This window comes from Primulina eburnea, chromosome 18 (genome assembly GCF_022965805.1).
Source record: "Primulina eburnea isolate SZY01 chromosome 18, ASM2296580v1, whole genome shotgun sequence".
NCBI lineage: Eukaryota > Viridiplantae > Streptophyta > Magnoliopsida > Lamiales > Gesneriaceae > Primulina > Primulina eburnea.
The window spans coordinates 1,634,683-1,658,313 of record NC_133118.1 but is presented as its reverse complement, the minus strand read 5'-3'; the positions used below and the strand labels follow the sequence as shown (position 1 = coordinate 1,658,313).

The following is a 23,631-nucleotide window of genomic DNA, read 5'->3' as shown; positions in this document are numbered from 1 at the left end:
TCCTCTTCTTTAGAGAGGTTAGTTTTTCCTTCTTTTTTGTTGATATTTGTATTAGTTTGGTTAAAGTAGGACTATAGATATAAATTTGTATTGATGTCACATTGACAGACCAAGTTGGCTAGTAATACATGACTTAAGTTTAATTAATAGTATAGATATATCCTGGTCTATCAAATTTCATGGCAAAAGTACCCCCAATTGTTTTTATAAAATTAATAATTACATTAATATTCAAATATTTTAGTTAATTCAAATATTCAAGATAAAAAAAAATGGAAATAGGCTTTATTTTCATGGCAAAACCTTTGCTCTAATTGGGTTAAAATCACCACACACTTTTGTAAAATCTCCAACTCTCTTCAACCTCCATCTCCTTTCCTCGTTTTAATGATGACGTATCACAAAAAATACTGATGTTTTATCAAAAATTGATGATGTTAATATGATATCAAATATGATGTCATATCTAACGTTACGTCAGGAGTAAGACAAAAAAATAATCATAAATTTCACAAGTTAGTGGACTAAAAAAATTTATTTTCCCAAACAATTTATGTGGCTTCCAAAATTAACAAGGAAATGATAATCTTTTCACTAAGTGCTCGAGCTTGTCAAGGATGACCAAAGTGAGTAGCATCATGTCTTCTAGTGGTTCTGGTGGTTGTGCTTGCTAGAAATGAGGCTTTGATCTTTTCAAGTATCACCACAGTTTCAATCATGTTGATTCTCTCCTCTGGTGAACTGGCTAAACATTTCATCGCCAAGTCGAAAATCGATGTGACACACTGCTCCTTTGCAGAGAAATGTTGGTCTTCTGTTTCAAGTAAACCGGTGGCAACAACTTCACTTACCATATTTTCTTGCAATGCTTTACTCACCCAATCCTTTAAGTTCATTTCTTCTGTAAACATGTCTTCTGTCGGCTTCTTACTCGTAAATAACTCCAGCAATGTGATGCCATAACTGTAAACATCACAGGTTGTTGATATTTTCCCTTCTGATCCATACTCTGATACCAAGAATTAGAAACAAAAACACTCATTAGTTGGCAGTTCAGATTAACTGATAGAAAATTGTAGTGTTGAAAGAACTAAAAAAAGCTAAATTCACCTGGAGCCATGTAACCAATAGTTGCCAATGTGATCGTCTGATGAAAAGCCTCCCCTTCTCCAAAGAGTTTGGCGATTCCAAAATCACCAACATGTGCGGTCATATCTTCATCAATCAGGATGTTACTAGGCTTTAAATCACAATGAACGATTGGTAATGGATTCCCATGGTGCAGATATTCTAGAGCTAATGCAGCATCAATCGCTATGTTCAATCTTTGTAGCAAATCCAAAGAACTGTTAGGGGAATACAGCCATTTCTCAAGGCTCAAGTTAGGCATGTACTCCAAAACCAATGCTTTGAAATCTAGGTTGCTGCAACAACTTATGACTCGAACAAGATTCCTATGACGAATGGTGCTCATTACTTCACACTCGACTTGAAAGCTTTTGATTGCCCGCTCTAGTTGCATGTTGAAAACCTTCACCACGATGTTTAAGCCATCAGAGAGTGTTCCTTTGTATACTGAACCAAAGCTCCCTCTTCCAATATTGTTGACTTCGCTGAAGTCTTCCGTTGCTCGTAGAAGTTCTTGGTAAGAAATCCGTCTCCAGTCAAGAAGAGGTGAGATCTCGACTTGATGTTTCTTGTTTACAGAACGCCTTCTCAATAACCAGATTGATAAGGCCACCACTAAGATAACTGATATTGTAGGAGCTATGATGTATTTTATCAAGGAAACATGTTTTGAGCTTGACTTATCAACAACTTCGACATTACAAGGTGGGACTTGCAGTCGAACATCACCACAAAGTGCATAGTTCATAACAAAAGATTGAGCTGTAAAGTTCAAGAAAGGTCCTCCACTTGGGATTTCTCCTTCTAGTCTATTATGAGATAGATCAAGATAACTTAGAAAAATAAGATTCTCTAACGACTTTGGAATAACACCAGATATGTTATTATCAGAAAAATCCAGAGATACCAAGCCCCGCAGGTCTCCGATAGAAGGAGGAATTATTCCTTGAAGATTATTATGTGCAAAAGATAAGTTCTCCAAAACTTGCATCTCGCCAATAGAGCCTGGGATATCACCAGAAAATTGATTCCAAGACAAGTCAAGATTCCACAATGACTTCAAGTTCTGAATATCTGTTGATATGCTGCCACTTAAGAAGTTAGTGGATAAGTTTAGTTCCCTTAGACCTGATATAGTCCACAAGTTTGGTACCATAGAAGTCAGTCTATTACAGTTTATGAACAATCTATTGAGAGATTTTAAGTCCCCAAAGCATGTCGGTATCGTGTCATTGAGTATGTTGTCACTCAAGTACAAGTCTCCCAATAAGCTTAGTTGGCAAAGTTCTGTAGGAATGTGTCCTTGCAGTCTATTGTGTTCAAGATATATATTTTCCAGTTGTGTTAGTTCCCCCACCTCTTTTGGGATCAATCCTGTTAACTCATTGCTATCTAAAGATATAGATTTGAGGCCTGTCAAGTTTCCAATTGTAGGGGGAATGGATCCCTTAATGTTGCAACCAAATGCGCTAAAATACCAAAGGGATTTGGATAAATTCCCAAGTGAATTCGGAAGGCTGCCGTTGAATTGGTTCAATGATAACTCCATCTCCTCTAAACGAAGGCAATTGCTCATGGAAGAGATAAATTCCAATTCTCGATTAGCATATCCCACTGTAAAATTATTTTCTCCCACATCAAGCACCTTAAGAAGTCTCAGATTGCCAAGATTTGGTACAATACCAGTAAATGAGTTGTTGGAGATGTCGATGAGAGTAAGCTTAGAAGCATTGTTTAGACTAAAAGGGATCGTCCCAGAGAGGTGGTTGTTATTTAGAATGACCAAGTCCAAGTTTTGAAGTGAAGTCCCTAGGTTTCTAGGTAGTCGACCGCTGAAGTTATTAGCAGAAAGATCCAGTTTTATTAGTGTTGAGATGTTGAAAATAGAATCAGGAATGAGTCCAGAAAAATAATTTCCTCTCAAGTAAAGCAGCTCGAGTTTAAGGTCGCCGATCTTGGAGGGTACCTGACCTGTGACAAGAATAGCATAGATATCGCAGGTAACTATCGAATCAATGGTTAAAATGAACTTTTACTACATAGATGATATTAGCATATGTAACAAGATTGAGAACCTGTCATTTTGTTAAGGTCTAAAAGCAGCAGCTTCAGCTGAGTCAGGTTCCCAACTTGTTTTGGTATAGAACCAGTAAATTCATTGTTAGACAATTTCAGACCCGAAAGCTTTCTACACTCAAGTAACCCGGGCGGAAAACGTCCGTTTAGATGATTTGACTGAAGAAAAATATTCTGAAGATTTGGGAGCTGAATGTCTAGTGGGAGGCTTCCAAAAAGGTTGTTGTAAGCAAAATTAATTTGTATCAAAGAGGACAAGTTGAAGACAAAATATGGAATTTGCCCTGATAGGAAGCTTTCCTGTATGCTTAAAGTCTCTAAATGAGAGAGATTGCCTATCTCCATAGGGATAACACCTGCAAGTTAGCCACAAAAAAACAAGAATCGCATAGTATGATTTTCTTCTCTGTCTTTCAAATATATGCATGCACAAGATCCAGTAACCATTAGTTAGACAAGAATGAAAATACTGATCACCTTCAAGATTGTTCCCACCGAGGTATAATTCCTTGAGCAGTGTCAAATCTCCTATCTCTTTTGGGATACTTCCATTGAATTCATTATACGACAAGGACAGATACTGGAGGAATTGACACTTGTTTATATATGAAGGGATCACCCCGGAAAGTATGTTGTAGGATACCCGGAGTGTACTGAGTTCAGGCAGATTTTCACACAAGTTCTTTGGGATCTTGCCTGAAAAGCTATTATTTGTGAGATCAATCATTTGGAGGGATGAAAGATTGAAAAGCCAGTATGGTATTGATCCTGTCAACTGATTGGACCCGGTGACAAACATCTGTAGACTAGAAAGATTGCCAATTTCTTGTGGAAGAGTTCCATATAGATGATTTTCCGATATATTGAACAGCTCCAATTTCGAAAGGTTGGATAGACGAGGGATGACACCGGTAAGACTGTTCTCATTCAGCGAGATTTGCTTAAGTTCTGTGAAGGCACCTAGAAAAAATGGAATAGTTCCCTTGAAATTATTGTGTCCTAAGTTGAACACTGTCAATCTACGCAAACCGGATAACTCTTCCGGTATTCGGCCTGAGAAGTTGTTGTAACTGAGGTCCAGATATCTCAGAAACGTCAAGTTCCCGAGTTGTGGAGCAATTGTACCTTCAAGATTCCAGTCATGGAGGTCCAGGGATGAGATCCTACGATTGGTACCACAGGAAACACCAATCCAAAAACAAAACGAAGCCCCATTGTTTGTAGACCAATTTCTTGTCAATATATTGAAAGGGTCTGAAGTGATTCTTGATTTGAATGCAAGAAGTGATTCTTCATCTGTCGTCAAGTTCGGATTTATCTTTGCAAAGGTGATAAATTTAGGACAATCGAGTAAGGTTAGAACTGAAAAGGCTAGGAAGAATGAGAGTTTCTCCATGAAATAATGAGAATCTTGGAGACTGTCAGATGGATAAAAATAGTATATGATTTGAAGAAATGTTATGTCAAATGTCATGTAAATAACTATGCATTAAATACTTGCCTAATTTAGTTAGTATAGGATTGTAACTCTCAAGTAAGCGGCTAACATATCTGACGCTAAAGTTTCAAGTTTGGTATGAAATTTAAAGTTCGAGATCCAATTAAAATAAATTATTTCTAATATTTTTTATTTCAAAATATTAATTTTTATTTTAAATATAAATATGTCTGAATGTCTCACGAATTCAAAGACAAACGGACTTTCTGTGTCATGTCTCATTCCCCGATTATCGACTGAACATGGTTGACACACATAACCATGTCTGTCAAGTGTTCTGTGCATAAAATCTCGTCAAGTTGCAACCTCGTCATTCACTATAGTTCACTAGAACTACAGGTTGTCAAGCCAAGCATAAATCAAAACTAAATTGTTGGAGTACAATCATTTTTCTGTCGGGAGAACGATCGAACTGTGATTCTTGAACTGCTATACATTTCATATACCATTATCACAAACTATAATTTTAGATCAAACAAATGACGTTCAGTCTTAAAATTGGTATCAGAGCCAAGATTTCGAGTTCGATACTCATTGATACAAGGAGTTCAATTATTGAGAAAGTAATTATTGGAGTGCAATAATTGTCTCTGTTAGGAGAGGGATCGAACTATGACACTTGAACTGTATACAAGTTAAAATATTTGAGTTGTACTGTTATACCAACTATAAATTTTGATAAAGCGACGAACGTTAAGTCCTACGTAAATTATTCAAATAGTGAAAGTAAATTCTCATTAAACAAATGGAAGCAAATCGATCAAAAAATAGGCTTTAATTAAAATTTCGAGTAGAAAATATGCTATCGGTGATTCTCAATATTAGTAAATAAAATATTTATTTTTTTATAAACTTAATATACATTAATGATTTTTTTCTTGAAATTTATAAAGCAATATATCGATTTGAATATATTGATTTAAAATAACATTGTTAGGATTAAATGATTATCATTAGACCAGAAATTATGGTAGTTAGACAAGTTGTAACTTTATTTTCTTATACTCGTGGCAACGGGCACATACTTGGATACGGGTTGAGTTGTTAGACTCATGAATTCGAGGAGGTATGCATCTATCTGCTGGTGCTGTCTCATATCTTTTAGATATCATTATTATCATTTTCTTACAGTCGGTTGTGTCTCATCGGAGACAATATTACCCATTAAGATCTGACGTCACTATTTTATGATCCACCTAACCGACTAGATCAAATGACGCCAGTTCAGCAGCTTGACGCATGAAAATTTGACACGATGTCACTCATCCCAATAATACTCTTATCATACACATCTAACACAACAAACATTATTTGTTAGTTGTTCAATTTTGATGTGCTACTACATACTCACAAATAATAATATAATATTATGTAATATAGCAATCCAACATATTAAAAAATCAATCATTAATAAAAGAATAAACATTAACTAGAGGGATCAATCGAAATAATACCCATTATATTAACAATTATATGGTTCTGTCAATTTTACTTTTTTTTTAATCAAAGTACATTAATTAACTCATTTGACTACAAAAAACCAAAGGTCTTCAAATTATAGTTATTATTATAGTTATTATTAGAATCAAACATTTCTCACTAAACAAAAAATTATTTAACATAGACACGACTTTATTATTATATTTATGACAGAGTAGAACTTCAAACTAACCGATATGAGGACATGAGATGTTACACCTATTTAGGTTCCAATGAGAATGGTTGTTAGTCTCACGAGTCCAGATAGAGGTGTGTCTTACAATTGGTTGTGTCTCCACTAGAGACCAGTCTTACCTATTATTATATAACGTTTCTTGATATCCCGTGGATGGGCCCGCTACCCCTGGCCCATCCCAAGCCCAAATGAAAGACAGGTCCATCAAGGGCCCAGGTATTCTCCTATAAATACCAGGTTTGAGTGTTCAGTTCAGGCATTCAATTCACTATATTGTTTTCAGCAGCACCCTTAGCTGCTCCCCCCATATATCCTCAGTCACTGACTTGAGCGTCGGAGGGGCTACGCCAGGACACCCTCCTGGCCCCCTCTTAACGATCTTCTTTGTTATTTCAGGCTCAGGGTAACTTCAAAACCCGCGTCTGGATTAGTGACACTTGCTGGGAGCGGACCCTAAATTTCCCGTGAGTATCACTTGGCGCCGTCTGTGGGAACATTTGAGTTGAGACGTAGAGATGGTAGGGAAGAGAGGGAGTAGAAGAGCTACCTCAGCAACATCGCGTCCTCAGAGGGGACCTGAACAGTCTCATGCTGAGGCAAGGCAGGAACAACCCCATCAGGAGGCGAGAACAGAACAACCTTGTCAAGAGAACAGGGTCGAGCAACCCCGTCCTAATGAAAATGTGGGGAACTTGACCCTGGAGCAGTTGGGCCACTTTATCACTCGGACAGTGGATGAGGCTATGAAGAGGAACCAAGAATTTATATTTGCTGAAGAGCAAGGCACTCGTCAAGAGCAAGAGGAAAATGCTGAGGGCCACTAGAGCAGGGTTGAAGAGACACAGCCCCAGCAAAGTGGGGAGATTGGTGAGATGAGAGAAATGTGGAAGGAAATATAGATGTTGAGGCAGCAGTTGGGAAGCAGAGCGCCGACACCCAAGAGAGGAAGTCCCTTTTCACTAGCCATTTTAGTAGAAGGACTTCCTCCAAATTTTCGACAGTCGAATGTGGGAGAGTATGATGGACATACGGACCCCGAAGAACACTTGGGGAGATTTGAGAATGCGGCTCTGTTGCACCAATATTCAGATGGGGTCAGGTGCAGGGTTTTTCTGGGCACGTTGGTGAGGTCAGCTCAGCAATGGTTTAACACCTTGCAGCCCAACTCTATACGATCTCTCGATGATTTTTCCGCTGCTTTCTTGCACAGATTTTCTAGCAACAAAACACACACAAAAAACTATTTGAGCCTGTTTGTGGTGAAACAACAAGAAGCTGAAACTTTGCGAGAATTTGTCCAGCACTTCAACAGTGCAGCGCTGGAGATACCGGCGGCTACCCCCGACATAATGATAAGTGCCTTTACACAAGGACTGAGAGGAGAGGAGTTTTTCAAGTCGCTGGTCAAGAAACCTCCGGCGAGTTATGATGATCTGTTGGCTCGGGCTGAAAAATATGTAAATTTAGAAGATGCCCAACGGTACAGAAGGATAGAGAGCCGGCCTGGAGGAAGTAGAGTTGAGGGAGCAGAGAGAGGAGGAAGGAAGAGGGGTGCGGGGGAAAGAGATGAGGACAGAACCAAAGGTAGAGGACAATTCTCATCACATGTTCCTCTGAATAGGAGTCGAGATAAGGTGATGGAGGGATTCAGGGGAGAGGGGGGAGAAGTCGCAAAGGGTTGAGAGCAGTGCTCGACCTCCGCCGCGGGGTAGACAAGAGGGGTCCTCATCTAGGAGTCGACAGAGGTCTCGCGCGTCCCCTAGGCGTGGTCAAGGCCTTCCATGGATAAATCAGAGTATCGGAGAGCAGAGAAGGGAAGGTCGATGTCAAGATGTCCCTCAGGAGCCCGTCGAACCGAGGAGGGGAAGGAATGATGATAACCACCCTACGAGAGGAATGATTCATATGATCTCGGGGGGTGCTACTGAAAAAGACTCTGGGCGAGCTCGGAAGGCACATGGGAGAAGGTTGGAGAACTTTGAGATATCTAGGGGTGAAGACTTACCACAAGATCCCATCATCGGCTTTGGACCGGAAGACCTCCGAGACGTTGTGACTCCCCATAGCGATACCTTGGTGGTGACGGCCACCATTGCCAACTATGATGTGGCGAGGATATTTATTGATAATGGAAGCTCCGTAAACGTCTTGTTCAAGAGCACGTTGGATCAAATGCAGCTGGAAGGATTCGAGTTTGAGCCAGTCTCCACCCCGCTGTATGGGTTTGCAGGACACGCCATCCCGCCTTTGGGTCAGATTGTGCTTCCCCTATCCTTGGGAACTGATCATCGGCGTGTAACAAATATGATAGCGTTCACCGTGGTGGATACTTTTTTAGCGTATAATGGAATTCTAGGACGGCCAGCCCTGAAGAATTTCAGAGCCATAGCTTCCACTTATCATCAGAAGCTTAAGTTTCCTGTGGGAAAAGGAGTTAGAGTCTTGTGCGGGGACCAAAAAGTCGCGCGTCGGTGTTATGAAGGGGTAGTGAGGAGGGGAGGGAAAAAGATCACGTGTGGAGCTTAACATGATTGGGAAAGGAAGAAGTGGATAACTTTGTCCTATTGAGGTACAAGAGGAGCAGATATGAAAGTTAGAGAATGCGCCAGGAAAGGCTCTAAAGAGGCTCGGAAATGCTTACCACCTCAGAAAATATTACTCTTGAATTTATTGTTAATGTATTTCATCTTTGCATTTTTCTATGTAATCAGTTGGAATTCAATAAAACCAAGTTCTTATATTAAGTTCGTGGATGTTGTTGTATTGTGAGGATGAAATAAATTTTATTTTCCTGCTAAGACATCGTCTAGCAGAGGAGCAGTCGGGAGAGGAGCAAAAATTTTATTTTCCTGCTAAGTATCACCTAGCAGAGGAGTTAGAAGGTCAGGGTGGAGAATTTTTATTTTCCTGCTAAGGCGTCGCCTAGCAGAGGAGTTAGGGGGTGAGGGTGGAGAATCTTTATTTTCCTGCTAAAGCATCGCCTATCAGAGGAGCAGAGTTGGGGTGGAAGAAAGATTTTATTTTCCCGCTAAGGTATCGCCTAGCAGAGGAGTTAGGGGGTGAAGGTGGAGAATCTTTATTTTCCTGCTAAGGCATCGCCTATCAGAGGAGCAGAGTTGGGGTGGAAGAAAGATTTTATTTTCCCGCTAAGGCATCGCCTAGCAGAGGAGCAGAGTTGGGGTGCAAGAGAAATTTTATTTTCCTGCTAAGGCATCACCTAGCAGAGGAGTTAGCGAGTGGAGGTGTAGAATTTATATTTTCCTGCTAAGGTATCACCTAGCAGAGGAGTTAGAGGATAGAGATGTTGAATTTATATTTTCCTGCTAAGGCATCACCTAGCAGAGGAGTAAGAGGGTGAGGATGTTGAATTTTTATTTTCCTGTTAAGGCCCGGCTTAGCAGAGGTCAGAGGAGTTAGAGGGTGGAGGTGTTGATTTTATTTTCCTGCTAAGGCCCGGCTTGGCAGAGGAGTTAGAGGGTGGAGGTGTTGATTTTATTTTCCTGCTAAGGCGTCACCTAGCAGGGGAGTTAGATGGAGGAGTTGAATTTTATTCTCCTGCTAAGGCATCGCCTAGCAGAGGAGTTAGAGGGTGGGCGCGTTGAATTTTATCTTCCTGCTATGGCATCACCTAGCAGAGGAGTTAGAGGGTGGAGATGTTGAGTTTTTATTTTCCTGCTAAGACCCGGCTTAGCAGAGGAGTTAGAGGGTGGAGGTGGTGAATTGTTATTTTCCTGCTATGGCGTCGCCTAGCAGAGGAGCATAGTGGAGGAGGAGAATTAAATTTTCCTGCTAAGACATCGCCTAGCAGAGGAGCAGAGTTTGGGAGGAAAAAAATTTATTTGGTTAGTCGATAACGAAAGATGTTGGGGAGCAGAGTTTACGGGCTTCGACCTGGCCGGTCAGGTCGCGTGGCGAAGGCGTTGGGGCGAGCTGGTGCTCGGGATCTGGGTGAGCGTGTGGCGCTCGGGCGCGCGACGAGCAGACGCTAGGCGGGCTCGGGCGAGCTGGTGCTCGGGCGAGCTGGCGCTCGGGCGAGCGGGAGCGGCGGGCGAGGGCGAGAGCGGCAGGCGAGGGGCGAGCTGGTGCTCGGGCGAGGGCGAGGGCGAGAGCGGCAGGCGAGGGGCTAGCTGGTGCTCGGGCGAGCCGGCGCTCAGGCGAGCGAGAGCGGCGGGCGAGGGCGAGAGCGGCAGGTGAGGGGCGAGCCGGTGCTCGGGCGAGCCGGCGCTCGGGCGAGCGAGAGCGGCGGGCGAGGGCGGCAGGCGAGGGGCGAGCGGGAGTGGCGGGCGAGCTGCAGGGCGCGGGCGAGCTGGCGTGGTGAAGGCGATGGGGCGAGCTGGGCGAGCGTGTGGCACTCGGGCGCGCGGCGAGCAGACGCTCGGCGGGCGAGGGCGAGGCGCGCAAGGGCGGACGCACGCTGTTGGGGCTGGCGTGCAGGCGGCGAGGGCTGTGCTTGAGCGAGGTGATGGTGAGGTGATGATGAAGCGGTGCTAGGATTACGATTTGATTTGTTTCCAAATTTTTGGGGACTGACGAACTGCTGGAAGATAATGCAAAACTCGCACCCGGTAACCCGAGGACAGCACGACTAATCGAACTTCGAACCTGTGATTCAGTTCGACTCGGGAGGGGGAGACTGGTGATACCCCGTGGATGGGCCCGCTACCCCTGGCCCATCCCAAGCCCAAATGAAAGACAAGCCCATAAAGGGCCCAGGTATTCTCCTATAAATACCAGGTTTGAGTGTTCAGTTCAGGCATTCAATTCACTATATTGTTTTCAGCAGCACCCTTAGCTGCTCCCCCCATATATCCTCAGTCACTGACTTGAGCGTCGGAGGGGCTACGCCAGGACACCCTCCTGGCCCTCTCTTAACGATCTTCTTTGTTATTTCAGGCTCAGGGTAACTTCAAAACCCGCGTCTGGATTAGTGTTACTTGCTGGGAGCGGACCCTAAATTTCCCGTTAGTATCATTTCTCTTTTTTATGGCTCACCCACTCAACAAATTCATTTAGCACCATCAACAACTTAACGCATGAAAACTTCTATGGAGGTCACTTTCTTGGTATTTCTTTACTCAAGCACGTTTAACCAAGAATTACCTCGCAATTATTTAGAATGCAATTAATTACCAACATCTATAAAAAAAATATTTAACTTAAAGTTGTAGTTGAAATTATATATCATTTAAATTTGATTTGTTATTTTTTAAACGTTGAATAGTTTGGAGCCATATCTTCTAGTCTACATTTAATTGTAAAAGATTGTGAATTCTTGATTAGGGAATTTTCTTCGTGTCTGTTTGTTTTTGTTTTTAGATCAGCGAATCATGCTTCTCACAAAACAGCTGGTCAGCTAGGAAGGGTGTTCCCCTCTCTTATTTAAATTTCGTCTGTAATTATATCATATTTGGTTTAGTACGGAGTCCTTCTGCTCTAATCTCCAAAATCGAAATTATATATTACGGTTTTTTTTTTAAAAAAATAAAGAATAAATAATATAGCATACAATAATTGGAAAACAATGATAATAAATAAAGTATAAAGAATATAAACCAAATTTGAGGACATAAAAACCAAATGATATATTAATATAAATGAATAAATATAGATATAGATATGTGTGAATAAGCCAAATGTACCATTTATATATTTCCTTTGTTTATAGTCAAACTTTGTGTTCTTGCCTAATTTAGTTAGTATAGGATTGTAGATATAGCTTCCTCCAAAGGTCAGCTATATGGGGAACACAATTTTAAGTGATTGTCTGGTTAGTAAAACAATGTCCTGATTATACCAAAATATCATGAAAATATGCTTATTTATAGTTCATCTGATATAAAGATCTCAAATTTGGAATGATATTTCGAGTTCGAAACTCAATTGTAACAAATCTCCCGTCCAAATTATAACACATCCCTCCTCAAAGAGCTATAAATATATATATATATATATATATATATATATATATATATATATATATATATATATATATATTTATATATATATATGTATATCATGGAAAACTTTATATAATGTAGGATTGAGTGTTTGCTGCATTACCAAAAACTATTGCAGGTGGTAATGATGCAAATCGAATATTTTAATTAGTACAACAGCTCAAACATCGTGTTTCGATTGTTCTAACCATAAGAGATAATTATTGCATCCAACAATCTCCCTCTCAATAATTGTGCTCATTACAATAAATGATAATCGAACATGTGACATTGGCTCTTATACTAATTGTAAGACCCAGCGTTTGCCATTTTATCAAAAACTATAGTTGATGATAACAGTACAACTCAATTTTTTTATATTATAAGTATTTAACATGTGCGATGCACGAGATGATATTATTAAAAATTAATTATTACAAAAAATTAAATATATATTTAAATTGCAAAAATATAATATAATTATTAAAAAATTAAAAAATAAGAAACTACTTTTTTCGCTAATTTTGAAAACTTTCTTAAATACAATATATGTCGATTAATTTTTTAGCTGATAATCTCAATCATGTATCCAATTTTTAGATTGTGTTATTCAAAGGCAATGACATGGTGCTTATCATGTGTAATGTATTGATGTCGACCATTAATCTAAATACATATTTAATTCTTTAATTTTCGAGAAGTTATATATATTATTATTTTTTAACATGTGATAAATAAATATTTTTAAATCAAATTCAATTAAATTAACGAGAAATATTTTTTTTAGATTCAGTAACTTCGTTAAATATTCATTCACAAATAATTTTGTGACATGGTACGTGTTCGATAAATTTGAATGATAACAACAATTGTTTCATCAATACTTTATCCAAATAGGTTGTGATTTTATCCACAAAATATCTCCATAATGTACACAACAGCCTATTATTCCTAAAGAAAAAATGAAATATGTGATTAGAAGTAAATTATATATAAACCAGAAAAGTTATTTTATTACATTTTCTACTGATAAATTTTATAAGATCTCCTCTAATAAGATGCTTCCTTTAGAATTGGTTTAATCATTTTCCATTACGGAACATTTTATACTACCATGTATCCACGAACTTTGTAATATAGAAGAAAATTATCACATTAGCAGATGCGTAATAATTAAAATTTTGAACAAATAAGAGAATAATATTATTACTTCTCGATCAGGAAAGATGGATTTCAAACTTAATGTCTCATTGTTCTAGTTATTTCCATATTTAGGTAGTTCATAATAACGAAAAAATCTAAATTTAAACATCAATTGCATCTTGGAAGGATTCAACTCACAGATGTTGCTGAAAAGATGAGTCATTTCATAATTCAATTTTGAGATACATAAATTTAGTGAGATAAATAGAATAAAAAGTTGGTTTCCAATATAATATGCAACATTGCATTATTTATAATTTAAAATTCAAATAAAGTAGCCTACGAGACACAAATTATACATCGGGTGCCTTTGATAGAATTATATCATGCATTAACTCTTTCAAATTATGGAAACCTCGAATTGCATTCATTGAGTGTCAAACATTTCTGATTATTGAGGGTAATAAATATGTTTATTAAATGTAATTTAATGTCTATTCGAAATCCGTTTGAATCTATCTTGTAATTTTCTTATGTCTCTTATTTAAATTTTAAGAAATCAAATCAAGAGATACAATATATATATGGTTTTGGAAGAAAATATTATGCGTTAACTAAATGCTAATTTAATGCTAATTCTCGAAATAACGTGCATTTAGGTCAAATATTTATGGTTACTAAATGCTAATTTAATGTCCATTGAAAAAGTTCTTTAAGTGATAACTTTTAATACTCAACTATATCTTTTTAAAAAAAATTAAATAAACTAATTAAATATTATGTTTTTTTTTAGTAATTAAGTTGGGCGGAAATTTTTCTATTTTGACAAAAACTTTGATGTTTTTGCTTTTTTATATATGTGTGTGTGAGTGTGTGTATTAACGACGTTTTGACCAAAAACAATTATTCTACTCAATATAAACCAAATTACTCCTCGAAGGGTAAAACACCAATACACCATATCTTCTCCCTCTACGCTCCCAACACGTGAAATTCAAAGATAAAATTTTATCATAAATTTTCAAATATCCATTTTGGAAATTACAGCTCATTAAATATCTAATAAATGATGAATTTTTAATTAAATCAGTTTGGAAATTATTGCTCCCAAGATGCTTGATAAATGGCGAGTTTCAATAAACTTGACATTTTATTAAGAGTGAGTCTTATGTGAGATAGTCTCACGGATCTTAATATGTGAGACGGGTCAACCTTACTCATATTCATAATAAAAAATAATACTTTTCATGAACAACCCAAATAAGAGATCCGTCTCACAAATATGACACATGAGACCGTCTCACACAAGTTTTTGCCTTTTATTAATATGTTAGTGTGATGACGATTTGAGAATATTAAAAGCAGTCTCACCAAAACTATTCACACATTTCCCTTTTTTAATAATATAGATATAATACATTTACACATAATGAGTTGTGAGTAATATATACAAATATTGAGCTACAATAACACAGATTCTTGAAATATCGAATACCAAAAAATTAGATCGAGCTTAGCTGCACATCAAGAGGAATACACTCAAAATAATTCATCTAAAACGAATTTAAACATTTTAGAAAATGATTTACAACGTATGCAAGTTGAATGAGTAAAACCATTTTATTAACCAATTGATATTCAATATTTTGGTATTTGAAATACACATAAAATACTTCAATGATGTATCTAAAAAAACTGTAGCAATGGTAAATAAAAATGATAAATAAATAAACACAAATTTGTATTACGAGACATTTTATTTGAAATCCTTCAGTAGCCGAAGCACTAGGAGTTAGAGAAACCCTTAGTTGGATCAAAGATTTGGTTTTCTCTCATGTCTTAGTTGAATCGGATGCTCCATCAATTGTTCATGGCTTAAATTCCTCATTTCCGGATTTCTCTTCAGTTGGGCTTATTTTGGAAGATGGCAAAATAGAAGCGTTAGATTTCCAATCTTTATCATTTGTTTTTGTCAAGAGGCTGCTCAAGCTTTAGCTAAGACTAAGGATGTAATCGAGTCGAGCCGAGCCGAACTCTTGAATGCTTGAGCTTGGTTCGTTTATAATCGAGCCGAGCTCGAGCTTTATTTAGCGAATATATGCATGGCTCACGAGCTTATTCAAGCCTTTATCGAGCCTAAACAAGCTTAATAAATATGAATTATACATTTAAATTTTCATTAAATTAATTAAAAATTTAATTATATATTTAAAGAAAAATATATTATTCTTATTAAAATTTATAAATTTATTATAATAGATAAATTTAATAGATTTTTTTATATATTTCATAAATAATATCCAAAATCAATAAATCAAATATCAAAACTATTATTTTTTCATCTAAAAGATTACTCATGAACTTACCAACGAACATGTTCACGAGCTAACGAGTCGAATACTGTAAAGCTTGAGTTTGGTTTGTTTATCTTAACGAGCCTCATTAAACGAGCTTTTATCGAATCGAGCTTCGAATAGCTCAAAAACGGTTTGATTCGTTAACATCCCTAACTAAGACTGTTATTACTTTGTCTGGTCTTGAAGACCGAATTTACATTGAGCCTCATGTATTTCAAAATATGATTCTTCAGGATTTGGTTTAATATTATTAGTGTTTCGTTAAAAAAAAAGATATTGATAATGTTTTTTCCTTTGTTTTCCAAATATAAAATGTAAAATATTTTTAAAAAAAACTAAATAATGGACCCCTAAAAATCCTGGGCGTACAAATAAAACAAAAACTAAATAGTGGGCCAATGAAAAAGACTTGGGCCTAAAAAAGCATAAGAATGAATGTCTTGGCCCATAATAAAAAATCACGCCCAGTGGGACTCGAACCCACAATCGCCTGATTAGAAGTCAGACGCCTTATCCATTAGGCCATGGGCGCCGTTATTTTCCTTCTGGATGTTGCTTTTATATATTAACTTTTATGTGAGACAAAAAAAGGAGTAGAAAATAAAAGAAATGGGCTTAATAATATTTTGGGAAATTTTTAAATAAAATTAGCAAAAATAATTTTTGATATAATTAGTTGTATTATAATTTTCTTAAAAAATGATTTTACTAAACAATAATTAACATCTTATAAATTTCTCGATGTTGATAAAATCTATATATAAAGCAGAATAGTATGCTAAAACTAGAAAATTGGCATTTTTCCTAAAATAACTTTCCAAGAATAAGCAGAGACATAACATTAAATTTTTTGAAACCAAAAAAAATATTTCCAAGATAACTTTAATGAATCCTTATAATAATAATAGGCAAAAACTTGTGTGAGACGGTCTCACGGGTCGTATTTGATAGACGGATCTCTTATTTGGGTCACCCATGAAAAAGTATTACTTTTTATCGTGAATATGGGTAGGGTTGACCCGTCTCACATATTAGCATCCGTGAGACAGTCTCACATGAGACTCACTCAAAAATTTGTGCAAAACTATAAAGTAATAATATTATAAAAACATTCTGATCAATTTTTATTAATATAAAAAATTTATATAGTATCTTTCATAATATTATTACTATTTTTAATTAAGGACCTTTCAAATGCCCTTTATTATAGTTTTTATTATATTTGAACAGAAAATTGGTACATTATCATATAATGTATTTATGAAAAATTTCACATATATATAAAGACAAAAAATTAAATAAAATTTAAAAAAAGTGATAACATCCTATAAAATTTCAAATTTAGAAACAAAAATTGCTATATTATTTTATATAGCATTTATGAAAATGTTCGCATACATGAACACAAAAAATTAGCTGAAATTAAAAAGTACTCGGATGTGTGATCTCTTGATAATTTCTCATGTGTCAAATTGGTGACATTGCTCCGCTTGATTTGGTTGACTAGTTGGACCATAAAAGAATGAATTCGGATCTTAAGGGATAATAATATCTCTACTATGGACAAAACTGACTGTAGGGAAAAGATAATACTGGTTTGTAAAGAATGCGAGACAACACTAGCAGATAGACACGTACATTCCCAGACTCATGGACTTAACAGCCCGAACCATTAACACCCAAGTAAGTGCACTCTTTGTTAACACTAGTACAAGTAAATAAAGTTGCGCATTGGCTAACAGTTATATATTTTGGCTTAATGATAATTGTTTGATCCTAACAATCGATATCAGAGCGAGGTCATAAGTTCAAGTCTCCCAATAAACATGTTTATATACTTCTTGAGGGATATTGGGTTAAGCGTACATGAGTGAGAGTAGCATTGAGATGAGTGATCTCGTTGAAATTTCTCATGGTTCAAGCTACTAATGTTGCGCTACTTGATCTGATTGGTTAGGTGAGCCATAAAAGAGTGAAGTGACGTTAGATCTTAATGAATATCACTGCATCTGCTGAGGACATGACCGACGACAATGAAATGATGAGCCCGATCTTTAAAGAATATGAGACAACACCAGTAGATAGACATGCACCTCCCCCGATTCATCATCCTAACAGTCCGACCCATTAACACCCAAATAGATACAATATGCGCTGCCACAAGTATTGTAATGCCCAAGAATTTGATTAACGTAATCTGAGATGATTAACGTAATCTGAGATGATTTATTGATGATGAACGAATATGAGTATAGTTAGACCACTCCGGAACCAAATTGGTTAAAACATATGAGTTATGTAAGGTTTGGGCAGAACCGGTGGAACCCCGAGCGGTAGAAAGAGACCGCCCGAGCGCCAATGTTCAACAAAGAAGAGTCTCGGACAGAAGAGGTGGCGCCCGAGCGGTAGAATAGTACCGCTCGAGCGCCAATGGAGGAGCATCCGGACAGAGAGCCTCGCGCCCGGGCGGCAGATTGTCACCGCCCGAGCGCCGAGCTCGCGCCCGAGCGGTACTTTCTTACCACTCGAGCGCGAGACGTGGAATAACCAAGTTGAGCCACTCGTCCTCTTGCATGTGCGGGGATGTATATATATATATATATATATATATAAACATGCAAAATTCATTCAGAATTCAGAAGATAAGAATCGAGAAAAGCCTCTAGAGAATGGTTGAAAATCCTTACGCCTTTTGTGAGAAATCCGTCCGTCCGATTTTGAATCCAACTTCGGTATTGAGTTCCTATCGACGTAGGTGGTGTGCTGTCGTTGACCACCAAATTAATTCCTACCCTTTTAAATAAAAACGAGTGTAATGGTGAGTAGGGTCGAATCCACAGGGAACGGTAGATTTATTTCTTTTGATACTAAAAATAAATAAAGGGGGGGATTTGTTTTGATAATTACTAAATAAAATAATCTAAACTAAAATTACCAAGCAAGAAAGAATATTGAATCTAGAATTGAAAATTAATCGACGAGAATAAATTGAAGAAATTAATACGAGAAAAATACTGATTCAAGGGGATTCTACTATTTAATTATCTCACTGTTCATCGGTTAACCAATCATTTATTCATTTTATTCCAAACAATTAACCTGAGAATAATAGGGATAGTCCGCTAAAATTCTTGTGTTTTCCTAAATTAATTGACCGAACCCAGCATCCAGTCAAAACTTACCGATAATCAACTGGGCACGATAGCGTTCCATATTAATTAAAGATAGCATTTAGGTTTCGTGAAAACAGTTAATCCTAAAATCTAACAATCGAGATAGCTGCAATTGGAAGATCTAGTTCCGCCGATTATTTAGATTACACACGTTATGATAGCACAACACATCTAACCTATTGCTACTTACGTACCAATCGTTCATGACAATTACGGATCACTGAATTCATGATTAGCATTAGAAAATCATACATCAAATTAAATTGTCAGATTAATTGATATATAACATTCATATAATTAAATCATAAATCAACGAATATTTGGGCAAACAAGAATAATAAATTAAAGCGCGAAAAACCTCACAGTGATAAAATTAAACAGTAGACTATCCCTTGAATCAGACTAAGAAAATTAGCCTAACATGTTTTGATCTACAATATTCATGAAAAATAAATAAGAAAGCATAAAGAAAATCAAACTAATTTTTTGTTGGGAAAATTCTTGAAGCCTTGCGCCTTGGTCTCTTACGTGAGTTGTGTTGATTGTCAAATTGGTGAATGAATTCTTCCTTGTGTAAAATCAGCCGCCTCCCTTGTGCTGTACGTGTGGATGGAAAATTGGTGGGTCTAAAATAATTAAGCTAAAGGCCCACTAACTCTTAATTAACCTAATTCTTAAAATATAATATAATAGATAATATTTTATCTAGATTTTCCTTCTTTCTAATTTTTGACAGCTGAAGTATCATCACAAGGCGTGGCCACGCCTTATTCCTGGACCTCTTCTGGTTTGACCATTCTCTTTCAACTCTATCTTGGAAACTTTAAATGTGATAAACATCACCTTTTTAGCTCAAATTTGCTCCAAGACCGTAAAAGTTCCTCCTACAATAAAATTACACAAAAGTGTGTCAATTAAACATATCGGAGGTTAAAATAACGGGAAATATGAAGATAAAATATTGACTATTACTAGCCTATCAAAATCTCCCACACCTAAACGATGCTTGTCCTCAAGCATAAAATAGATCAATTCATTATCTCAATTTTCGTCCTCCTTCCGTTTCCTCTACTTATCCAAAACATTTTTCATGCAAGAAGACATTTTAATTTCAGAGCACCCCACAAATTAACATCATGAACAATCAATCACTGCAATCAGAATGTGTAGAAATTAAAATGCATGGGATTTAACAACTTCTCACAAGATTCGCTCATTTCGCTCATTAGTGTCTAGGATATATATATCAACAAACTCTCATGTCAAATGCATTGAAATTTATTACCATAGGCTTGCAAATATATCACATCCTTTCACTAAATGAATGAATTAAAATACACAAACAAAAAGGGCTATATATGGGTTGTAATGTGGCTAGGGGTAAGGTAGGATAAAAGGGAACAATGAGCTATAGAATTAGAGAAATCATATGCACTTTTCACTAAAACAATTGCATCCAAATAATAACATCTTCAACCTCGTAATAACATCAAGAGCAAAAAAATTTTTTTTTTCCGGCTCTTTTTTTTTTCTTTCTCACTTCGTCTACTTCTCTTCTTTCTCTTTCTTTTCTTTTTTTTTTGTTTTTTTTTTTTTGTTTTTGTTTTTGTGTTTTTTTTTTGTAGACGGTGACGACAAGGATTCGAGATTGACTAAATTCCAACAATTCACACTATTTTGGATTGAATGATGCTATTTGTGAAAAGCTTATATGATTCTCCAATTTAAGGTTCAAAACAAGGGGGATAACCAACAAAAAGGATTTATCATGGTTTGTAATGTGGTTATTTTTATTCAAAGAAAAAGGCTGAGGCTCAAACTTTGTTAACTAGGGGACTATGAATCAAGGTAGGCTCAATGAATGGCTCAGATGATGCGAAAGAAAATGGTTTTAACCTAATGCCCTTATCCTGTTGTCTATGCACCCAATTCACCACAAAGTGTTGACAAAGACATGTATAACAATGCAAGTTCTAGAAAAAGTAACAATGCAATGACAACACACAATCAAAGAAAATGGAGCAAGATATCATGATTGCTCATAGGCTCAAAGCTCACCAAAGAAAAAATATAGCAATTGTGTTAAATCCCACACACTTGTCCTCTCTAACTATCATCAAGAGTAACTTATTCATAATGCAAAAGTGAGAATGCAAAAACGATTTGCACGCAAAGAAAACATCATTTTTTTTTTTTGTTCGCATCGGAGGCAATCAGGATTTAGAAGAAAGAGATAACAAATGAACTAGATGCTTGGGACTAACAACGTCACTATTTTTAATTTTTTTTTTTTTTTTCAAAATGCAGAAAAATTCAATCAAAATACTAAAGATCAAATAAAATATAAAATATCAAAAATTCCACAATCAAGTCAAATTTCTCACAGCACATCAAACACTCCCACACCTAAACTTGACATTGTCCTCAATGACAAAAAATAGATGCTCGACTAAAACGATAAAATAGTATGAAGTTAGAGAACTCCCCTGAAAAGTGTCGAGCATCGTAAAGAAACATCATCTATTGCTGTGGAGGGGGAAACGGTGGTTCGAATCCCATGTGTCTGTAGAATGCCAACTGATTCAGTTCCATTCTGGTCAACCGTTGATTGAGCTCATCCACTTCCACGTCGATACGCCTTCGTGATGGGGTAGCAGAGGTGGATGGGGGCGCACGTGAGTCCAAAGGGTCATCCGGACCATCAGATTCAGAATTATGGAGGCCGGGTCGTGCAGTTACTGGACCTGGTGGACAAAAAGAAAACACTCCCTGCACTTGTTCTATCAATCCCATAGTCTCTAAACAATGCAAATCAAGAGGAAGCATAGGACAAGCAACATGAAGGTTATTATTTTCAAGATCAATCAACTTCAGGTTGACAGCTAATGCAGTGATCAATGAACCAAGAATCAAATGGCGTTTATGAGCAACGACACTAGCAAATTGAGAAGCCAACCAAAAACCCAAATTAACTCTTATTCTATTTTGCATGCACCACAAGAAAAACAATTCGGCTTTAGTTAACACACCCGCAGAATCTTTTCGACCCGAAAAAGTAAACGCAAGGAAACGGTGAATGTATTTCCACTCTGGGTTGTGCAAGTAGTAATCCTTGGATTTACTCGGGTCGTAATCATCCTCTGTGGACATAGCTCGATAAAGGGCAATGGGATTAAATTGGTCATGAAAATCACACGCACTATGCAAATATTCATCAGTTGTGGCAAAATCTTTGTCAATAAAACTAAAAGCAATGTTAAATTCAGTGATTGAAAATCTGAAAGTGCGTCCCATCAACCTAAAACGAACTACTCCTGGACTGGAGAGTGTGAAATTATCAGGTTAGATCAATTCAAAAGTGGTATAAAACTCACGCACAAGTTCTATATAAGCAGGGCATACGACAGAAAAGTATGAGTCCCACCCAATGTTACTAATCAAATCAAGCACCCCAGTTTTAATATTCAATAATTCCATGGTGGGGTGGTGAATATGCTTGCATGGGATGATTTTTTTGGTACACAATGCCTTATATTTATCCTTTTCCACCTTTTTTGTGAAGGTCAAATGACCATTCAAATCTGCTTCAGACGGTGGTAATGAATTCATCCCCTTTCCCATTCTAGCCCTTTTCCGGCCCGACGAAGAACTTGGGGTACCGACTTTTTTATTCGAGGCTTGGGAATCCCGTTGCATTCTATTTACCAATTTTACACTTCACACAATTATACCACAACCAACAATAAATACGGAAACAATCACAAGTTAAGCCCAGTAATAATTGGCGCACACAACGATATCCAATTGCGAGTGAAAAGAATAAGTTAACAAAACACCATGTAAACACATATAATCGAAATAAGAGAGGGGTTGGAGAAATATCACCGAAATTTGCGTGGCGGTTGTGCGAAGGAGGAGATACGGTGGAGATCAGTGATGGACCGAGCGAAGTTGCGGTGCGAATTTGCTGTGGTGGCTGTGGTCGTGGGCTGCCAGGCGAGCGGCGGTGGAGGTCGACGGAGGAAGGTTGTAGACTGATGCGTTGGCGAAGGTGAGTGTCTGTGCAGGGCGTTGCTGTGTTTGGTTCTGTGCGGGACGTCGCTGGAGTTGCAGAGTGCGGGACGAGCTGCTGTGCTGTTGGTTGAGATGCAGTGGAGATGAGTGATAAACCGAGTGAAGCTTTTGTGTGCAAGGCCGAGAGGGGGAGCGGTGTGTGTGCAGCGCGAGCGGCGGTGTTCTGGACGGAAAGTGATGCGCCTCACGAAGCTGCTGTGCTGGACGATGAATTGGGTGTGTGTAGGAGCGAGACGGTGTCGCGAAGTGGGGTCTCGGTTGAAAGAGATATGGCGAGAGGCGCTGGTGTGCAGGTGGGTGCGATGGTGCGAGAGCGGGAGAGGTTAGATTTGGAGGTGGTGCTCGGTTGGGAGAAGCTGCTGCTGTGCTTGCCGAGTGAGAGACGAGCGGCGGTGTTTGCGGCGCTGTGAGAGAGATGGAGCGAGGTGGTGCTGCGAGAGTGTAAAAGAAATAGGTTAGTATACTTATTTTATTATTAATTTTTTTTTAAAAAAAAAAAAATTTTAAAAATAGAGAACCTCCCAAGTCTCAGCAGTAGAGGTGTGTGAATAAGGCGTGGCCACGCCTTATT

The 23,631-nt window shown here is 37.6% G+C and overlaps 2 protein-coding genes and 1 non-coding gene across 3 annotated transcripts; 1 reads left to right on the top strand and 2 right to left on the bottom strand.

Moving 5' to 3' along the window:
- Positions 1-546: 546 nt before the first annotated feature.
- On the bottom strand, positions 547-4,600 carry LOC140820157 (uncharacterized). Its single transcript, XM_073180480.1, has 4 exons — positions 3,682-4,600; positions 3,199-3,560; positions 1,111-3,157; positions 547-1,009 (listed from the first exon to the last, which is right to left on the bottom strand). Exons 1-4 carry the CDS (start codon positions 4,598-4,600, stop codon positions 612-614), a joined length of 3,726 nt encoding a protein of 1,241 aa, XP_073036581.1. The 3' UTR covers positions 547-611.
- Positions 4,601-8,273: 3,673 nt separating this feature from the next.
- LOC140820156 (uncharacterized) lies at positions 8,274-8,903 on the top strand. The gene has a single exon (XM_073180478.1). The coding sequence runs from the start codon at positions 8,274-8,276 to the stop codon at positions 8,901-8,903; it is 630 nt and encodes a 209-aa protein (XP_073036579.1).
- Positions 8,904-16,272: 7,369 nt separating this feature from the next.
- Positions 16,273-16,345, bottom strand: TRNAR-UCU (transfer RNA arginine (anticodon UCU)). The gene has a single exon. It is a non-coding gene; the product is annotated as a tRNA-Arg (tRNA).
- Positions 16,346-23,631: the final 7,286 nt, after the last annotated feature.

Excerpts from the sequence above, each read along its gene's own strand:
- LOC140820156 (XM_073180478.1), top strand. The coding sequence starts at position 8,274 with ATGATTCATATGATCTCGGGGGGTGCTACTGAAAAAGACTCTGGGCGA.
- LOC140820157 (XM_073180480.1), bottom strand. The coding sequence starts at position 4,600 with ATGGAGAAACTCTCATTCTTCCTAGCCTTTTCAGTTCTAACCTTACTC. Across the intron at positions 3,561-3,681 it reads CGGTGGGAACAATCTTGAAG|GTGTTATCCCTATGGAGATA; the intron begins GTGATCAGTATT and ends GCTAACTTGCAG. Across the intron at positions 3,158-3,198 it reads TTAACAAAATGACAGGTTCT|TTCATTTTAACCATTGATTC; the intron begins CAATCTTGTTAC and ends ATGTAGTAAAAG.